The sequence below is a fragment of the Procambarus clarkii genome, chromosome 22 (genome assembly GCF_040958095.1).
Source record: "Procambarus clarkii isolate CNS0578487 chromosome 22, FALCON_Pclarkii_2.0, whole genome shotgun sequence".
In the NCBI taxonomy this organism is placed as follows: Eukaryota; Metazoa; Arthropoda; class Malacostraca; order Decapoda; family Cambaridae; genus Procambarus; species Procambarus clarkii.
Genome location: NC_091171.1, coordinates 26,373,036 through 26,380,611, shown reverse-complemented (window position 1 = coordinate 26,380,611; position 7,576 = coordinate 26,373,036). Strand labels below are relative to the sequence as shown.

The 7,576-nt window shown below is 51.6% G+C and overlaps 1 protein-coding gene across 3 annotated transcripts in view; it reads left to right on the top strand.

Moving 5' to 3' along the window:
* The window catches only part of LOC123758322 (organic cation transporter protein), a 73,184-nt gene extending 66,864 nt beyond the window's left edge, over positions 1 to 6,320 (top strand). For all 3 annotated transcript variants that reach the window (XM_045742569.2, XM_045742579.2, XM_045742558.2), the window contains 3 exons: positions 1,865 to 2,049; positions 2,265 to 2,416; positions 4,397 to 6,320. In XM_045742569.2, the coding sequence (XP_045598525.1) occupies positions 1,865 to 2,049; positions 2,265 to 2,416; positions 4,397 to 4,445 (386 nt within the window). In that variant the 3' untranslated portion in view covers positions 4,446 to 6,320. The remainder of the gene's footprint in view (positions 1 to 1,864; positions 2,050 to 2,264; positions 2,417 to 4,396) is intronic.
* The last annotated feature ends 1,256 nt before the right edge of the window (positions 6,321 to 7,576 follow it).

The following is a 7,576-nucleotide window of genomic DNA, read 5'->3' as shown; positions in this document are numbered from 1 at the left end:
GTGCTGTCCGCTCTGCCACCGGCTCCCGAAAGTAAGTGTGTGTGTGTGTGTGTGTTTTAGAGAAAAGTATATGCAGTAGATATGATAGTAGAAATATGAAGTATTGTAGGTTAACATTACAGTACTGTAGGCATCATTATAATACTCTACGCCACATTATAGTACTGTGGGTAACACTACAGTACTGACGGTAACATTGCGGTACTGAAGGTAACATTATAGTACTGTAGCCTACAGTACTGTAGGTACCATTACGGACTTGGTGAGGGTAAGCCAGTAGAGGCTTACCCTCGACGTTTGGGCTGTGTTAGGTTACAGCGAGTGCTGTAGCAGCCCCACTGGCCACACCCGGCCAGGGTCTTGGGTGATACGTCATTCAGGATAAAATACTTTGAGGCTTCTTGAACATTGGTGGCAGAATTGTCTCCAAACTCATGCCTATTTCACATTCAATTACTTAGTCTACGAAGAATTAAAACGTCATGTCCTTTTCATTTCTAACATGCAGGCTGTGTGTTTACTTATATACTTCTCTTTGTAAAGTCTGTGAACAGTTTTGATGATAACATTTTCATTTGGCCAGATCTACTTCAGCAGGTAGCAGTACCTACTACCTCTGGGAGTGTATAGTCTACGACTACAAGTACCTCTGGCAGGCTCCCTCCCACAGGTACTAGGAGTCGAGCCTAAACCTATCACAAGTAACGTTTAGAAGGAAGCTGACGTTATTGGATGACTTATAGATATTTAAACTTCCTGCACAGCACTGTAGAACAGCTAGTGTAAATTTCACTTTGTCCCAGATGTACTGAATGTTGGTGCTCATCGGTGTACTGGTGCTCTCAGCCTGTTATAGGCAGTCCGGGGCGGCCGTTTATTTTCATTCTCATTCGGAGGGTAATATGGGCTGCGATCCATCGGAGACTGATTCTGATTCCATCAAATAAGATTTTGCCTGAGCTGCTCCCCAGACACAAGCACGATACTGTAATGTGGTGAGGATCAGGGCGCCGTCGGGGCGGACAGTTACTAATAAGCATGAGTCAACTATGCATACATGCTCTCGTTTGACTGCCAGGAATGTTTCATATAATTATGTCGGAAGAGTGCAGGTCCATTTGTGTACACATTCTCCAGGAATGTGAGAATGTGCTTTCTCTCACTCCCTCACAGTAGCACCCGTGTGTAGTTGTCCCCCACAGTTGATGAAGCAGTGATGAACCGTCACTGTAAACAGTGTGGGAGAGGGAGCGTTTTGTCAGTCTAGCATCACTCTAGCTTCAACCCCCTACAAAGAACGTCGCTTTTCGCGCGAATGCGTTACGTAAGGCCAAAAACTGTCGTACTAGAAAATGGAAGCGGCTCGCGAAAGTGAGGTACTGTCCCGTTTTCTGTTTTTGGTCCTCTGGTAGGATAGGAGAGCACACTTTAAACTGACCGCTTTCTTGACGTTGGGAAAAATTAGGAGGACCGCTTGGCTGGCTTAAGGCACTGTACTTTGCCTCAGGTCCAAGCATGGGACGCTCTCCCACGGTACAGGGACGCTCTCCCACGGTACAGGGACGCTCTCTCACGGTACAGGGACACGCCACTATTGTCTCCTTTGGTAGATATTTTGACTCTGGGACACCCAGAGTATAATTGCAGTTTTATTGATCCATTTTGAGGGATGTTGACCTTCGATAGAGAACTCTAGGAGAAACATTAATATAATTATAGTAGCAGTAGCAGAGGGATGACTCCCCATCACCACTACCACCATGACAGTACCTGCCATGAGAGTACCTACTATTAGAGTACCACCATGAGACTATACCTACCATGAGAGTACACCTACCATGAGACTATACCCACCACCATGCAGGTACCATGTGGCTGGTGATGACGTTGGCCATGGTGGGGAAGATGTGCATCAGCGCCGCCTACCAGATCCTCTACCTGTACACCATGGAGCTCTTCCCTACGGAGGTGCGCCTCCAGGGCCTGGGCTTCGCCACCATAGCCTCCAGGGTGGGCTCCATCTTCTCCCCATTCATCACCGACTACCTGGTAAGTCTGCCTCCCTCCCTCCCTCCTCCCCGCTCCTGACACATGTCTCTGTCATGTGGGGTGACCCTGTGATATATGTGAACTTGTCATATATGTGGGAACTCTATCCCCTCTATCCTGGGTTCACTATTCCTCAGGAGTTCATTGTCCCTCGGGAAAATGAACTCCTTAACATGGCGTTTACTCAATCCCTAAGAGCTGAGTCTATCCCCCAGGGCCCCGTCTACCCATCGGCGCCGTCCCTGACGTTCGGGCTGTCAGCCATCCTGGCGGGCTTGTCCATGCTGCCGCTGAGGGAGACGCTCGGGGTCAAGCTCCCGGACACCATCAGCGACCTGGAGGACCCCCAGCCCCAGCGGTATGACAGGTACGTCACCCCCAGCGGTATGACAGGTACGTCACCCCCAGCCCCAGCGGTATGACAGGTACGTCACCCCCAACGGTATGATAGGTACGTCACCCCCAGCCCCAGCGGTATGACAGGTACGTCACCCCCAGCCCCAACGGTATGACAGGTACGTCACCCCCAGCCCCAGCGGTATGACAGGTACGTCACCCCCAGCCCCAGCGGTATGACAGGTACGTCACCCCCAGCCCCAACGGTATGACGGGTACGTCACCCCCAGCCCCAGCGGTATGACAGGTACGTCACCCCCAGCCCCAACGGTATGACAGGTACGTCACCCCCAGCCCCAACGGTATGACAGGTACGTCACCCCCAGCCCCAACGGTATGACAGGTACGTCACCCCCAGCCCCAGCGGTATGACAGGTACGTCACCCCCAGCCCCAACGGTATGACAGGTACGTCACCCCCAGCCCCAACGGTATGACAGGTACGTCACCCCCAGCCCCAGCGGTATGACAGGTACGTCACCCCCAGCCCCAACGGTATGATAGGTACGTCACCCCCAGCCCCAGCGGTATGACAGGTACGTCACCCCCAGCCCCAGCGGTATGACAGGTACGTCACCCCCAGCCCCAGCGGTATGACAGGTACGTCACCCCCAGCCCCAGCGGTATGACAGGTACGTCACCCCCAGCCCCAGCGGTATGACAGGTACGTCACCCCCAGCCCCAGCGGTATGACAGGTACGTCACCCCCAGCCCCAACGGTATGACAGGTACGTAACCCCCAGCACCAGCGGTATGACAGGTACGTCACCCCCAGCACCAGCGGTATGACAGGTACGTCACCCCCAGCACCAGCGGTATGATAGGTACGTCACCCCCAGCCCCAACGGTATGACAGGTACGTCACCCCCAGCACCAGCGGTATGACAGGTACGTCACCCCCAGCCCCAACGGTATGACAGGTACGTCACCCCCAGCCCCAACGGTATGACAGGTACGTCACCCCCAGCACCAGCGGTATGATAGGTACGTCACCCCCAGCCCCAACGGTATGACAGGTACGTCACCCCCAGCACCAGCGGTATGACAGGTACGTCACCCCCAGCCCCAGCGGTATGACAGGTACGTCACCCCCAGCCCCAACGGTATGACAGGTACGTCACCCCCAGCACCAGCGGTATGACAGGTACGTCACCCCCAGCCCCAGCGGTATGACAGGTACGTCACCCCCAGCCCCAACGGTATGACAGGTACGTCACCCCCAGCACCAGCGGTATGACAGGTACGTCACCCCCAGCCCCAACGGTATGATAGGTACGTCACCCCCAGCCCCAACGGTATGACAGGTACGTCACCCCCAGCACCAGCGGTATGATAGGTACGTCACCCCCAGCCCCAACGGTATGATAGGTACGTCACCCCCAGCCCCAACGGTATGACAGGTACGTCACCCCCAGCACCAGCGGTATGATAGGTACGTCACCCCCAGCCCCAGCGGTATGATAGGTACGTCACCCCCAGCACCAGCGGTATGACAGGTACGTCACCCCCAGCACCAGCGGTATGACAGGTACGTCACCCCCAGCACCAGCGGTATGACAGGTACGTCACCCCCAGCACCAGCGGTATGATAGGTACGTCACCCCCAGCACCAGCGGTATGACAGGTACGTCACCCCCAGAGAGAGGGAGAGAGAGACAGACAGACAGACAACAGACACATCTGGGCACCACTGGGTACCATTTGGCTCCATTTATACTAATTCTGTTTCCTTTGGTATAGCCATGCCCTAGTCCAGCTTAATATAGCACCCCCAATGCCATGAGCCTCTATCTTTTTAATCGGTACCCCATTCAGCAATGTTATATAAAAAGGATATTGGACTTTTCATTCACGTAACTATAATACTTTGCTTCCTATTTTCATAAACATGTAGGCTAATGTATTTTTGATATGTAAAGTATTATTATTATTATGTTCTAATTTGCTTCCAGATCAGATAATTCCACCTCTGAGGCAGAGATGGCTAAACTCCGTGCCTAGGACCTCTTCCGGTTGTAGCGAGGAGTCCTCTGATACCCAGGACCTCTTCCGGTTGTAGCGAGGAGTCCTCTGATACCCAGGACCTCTTCCGGTTGTAGCGAGGAGTCCTCTGGTGCCTAGGACCTCTTCCGGTTGTAGCGAGGAGTCCTCTGGTGCCTAGGACCTCTTCCGGTTGTAGCGAGGAGTCCTCTGATACCCAGGACCTCTTCCGGTTGTAGCGAGGAGTCCTCTGATACCCAGGACCTCTTCCGGTTGTAGCGAGGAGTCCTCTGATACCCAGGACCTCTTCCGGTTGTAGCGAGGAGTCCTCTGGTGCCTAGGACCTCTTCCGGTTGTAGCGAGGAGTCCTGACCAAGCATGGGCGTTCTCCCAGCTGTACAGAGGAGTCCAGCAGTGCCTATTGCTTCTTCCCAGCTACACAGGAGAACCTTGCTGTCTAGGACCGTCTTTCAGCTGTTCATAAGAGTATTTCCACATACAGGACATCCTTCCAGCTGCACAGAGGAACCCGGCCGTGCCCAGGACGCCCAACACCACCCAGTGAGTCCTAGAGCCCCATTGCACCAGAGTCTTCCATTCACGTTGCGTTCTTGAACAATATTTGAACAGAATGAACTACTCGTGGACGTAATTCTGGTGTGATGGTTTATCCTGTGTCCATTGAACGTGTTCCTTGGTAAGAGTGCACCATGAAGCAGTGTCTTGAACCGTTGGTGAACACATTGCTGGGGTTATTGCTAGCGGATGAACAGGTTTTCTGGTGTTGTTGTAAGCCATGGAACAAGTCTCTGGCATTGTTGCAAGTTGATGAACAAATTCCCAGTGCTTCGACTTCTGGGTGAACAGTATCGTGTTTGCTGAGGTGTATGTGAACAGGTTCCATGGGTGTTATGATCCGTCGGTGAACAAGTTATTATGACCCATCAATGAACAAGTTCCTGGTGAGTTGCTCTTCAAGTGAACACGTCCCCCATGTTATGGCTCACAGCATAAAACGTTGACATAATTTATTCCTTAAGCTATTATATGCATCTCACCTACGATCATGGCCCATTTGAGGCAGCTCCTATTGGCCCATTTGAGCCAGCTCCTATTGGCCCATTTGAGCCAGCTCCTATTGGCCCATTTGAGCCAGCTCCTATTGGCCCATTTGAGGCAGCTCCTATTGGCCCAAACGAGGCAGCTCCTATTGGCCCAAACGAGGCAGTTCCTATTGACCCAAACGAGCCAGTTCCTATTGGCCCAATCGAGGCAGCTCCTATTGGCCCAAACGAGGCAGCTCCTATATATGGCCACACAAAATTACTCACATCTATGTCTAACCTACGCTTGAAACACTCCAGTTATCCCACGTATATTATGTTAATGGGAATGAGAGCGTAAGGTAATTTACGATGAGAAAGTACTAAGCCAGTGTGACTATATAGCACTACCCACGTGCAAGGAGCAAGGCACCCACTCTACTGACCAGGGGCTAGATTCACGAAGAAGTTACGCAAACACTTACGAACCTGGACATCTTTTCTCAATCTTTGGCAGCTTTATTTACAATTATTAAACAGTTAATGAGCTCCGAACAGAATAAACTGTTCACCGAAGCACCAGGAGGCAGTTTATAACAATAACAACAGTTGATTTGCAAGTTTTCATGCTTGTAAACTGTTTAATAAATGTAACCAAAGCCATCAAAGATTGAGGAAAGATGTACACGTTCGTAAGTACTTGCGTAAGTGCGTAAGTGAATCTGGCCCCAGACCACGTAGTTGGCTAACGATACTTTATTAAGTGCATATTGAACAGTAAAAAGTGAAAGTGCGAAGAGGAGAATAGTTATGAAGGGTCCAAGACTATTAATAAAAATACAAACCATAATAATTTGTTTTATGACAACTATATATTATGTATGTTATATATTTTGTTTATAAATGCAGTGATGACTACAGCGTTGAGGACAGTCCCTTGACCAGTAGTTGGAGGAAATATTGCCACACAAAATTTTAAAGCCTTCAAGATTTAAAAATCGAGTTATGTAACCTTATTTATTATCTTAATTGATGTTATTGAAGAATTGCTAAGTATAATTTCTCCCCGAGAAATGGGGGGAACAATGAGGGAAAGGGGGTAGTGAGGGGAGGAGGGGAACAATGAGGGGAAGGGGTAGTGAGGGGAGGGGGAACAATGAGGGGAAGGGGTAGTGAGGGGAGGGGGGGAACAATGAGGAGAAGGGGTAGTGAGGGGAGGGGGAACAATAAGGGGAGGGGGGAACAATGAGGGGAAGGGGTAGTGAGGGGAGGGGGGGAACAATGAGGAGAAGGGGTAATGAGGGGAGGGGGGAACAATGAGGAGAAGGGGTAGTGAGGGGAGGGGGGAACAATGAGGAGAAGGGGTAGTGAGGGGAGGGGGAACAATGAGGGGAAGGGGTAGTGAGGGGAGGGGGGAACAATGAGGGGAAGGGGTAGTGAGGGGAGGGGGAACAATGAGGGGAAGGGGTAGTGAGGGGAGGGGGGGGAACAATGAGGAGAAGGGGTAGTGAGGGGAGGGGGGAACAATGAGGAGAAGGGGTAGTGAGGGGAGGGGGGGGGGAACAATGAGGAGAAGGGGTAGTGAGGGGAGGGGGGAACAATGAAGAGAAGGGGTAGTGAGGGGAGGGGGGAACAATGAGGGGAAGGGGTAGTTTTTTTTTTTTTTTTTTTTTTTTTTATTATTTTCTACCACAGACGTGGCCACACATTTACAATGCTAACCAGCATATATACATTTTCTTCTGTCCTCCATGGACAGGGTTAGAGAAGTGTTAAACATACAGTTCAAGGGTTTATTGAACACTCAACCACAAGGGGTAGTGAGGGGAGGGGGGGAACAATGAGGGGAAGGGGTAGTGAGGGAAGGGTTCATCAATGAGGGGAAGGGGTAGTGAGGGGAGGGGGGGAACAATGAGGCGAAGGGGTAGTGAGGGGAGGGGGGAACAATGAGAAGGGGTAGTGAGGGGAGGGGGAACAATGAGGGGAAGGGGGTAGTGAGGGGAGGGTTCATCAATGAGGGGAAGGGGTAGTGAGGGGAGGGGGGGAACAATGAGGGGAGGGGGGAACAATGAGAAGGGGTAGTGAGGGGAGGGGGAACAATGAGGGGAA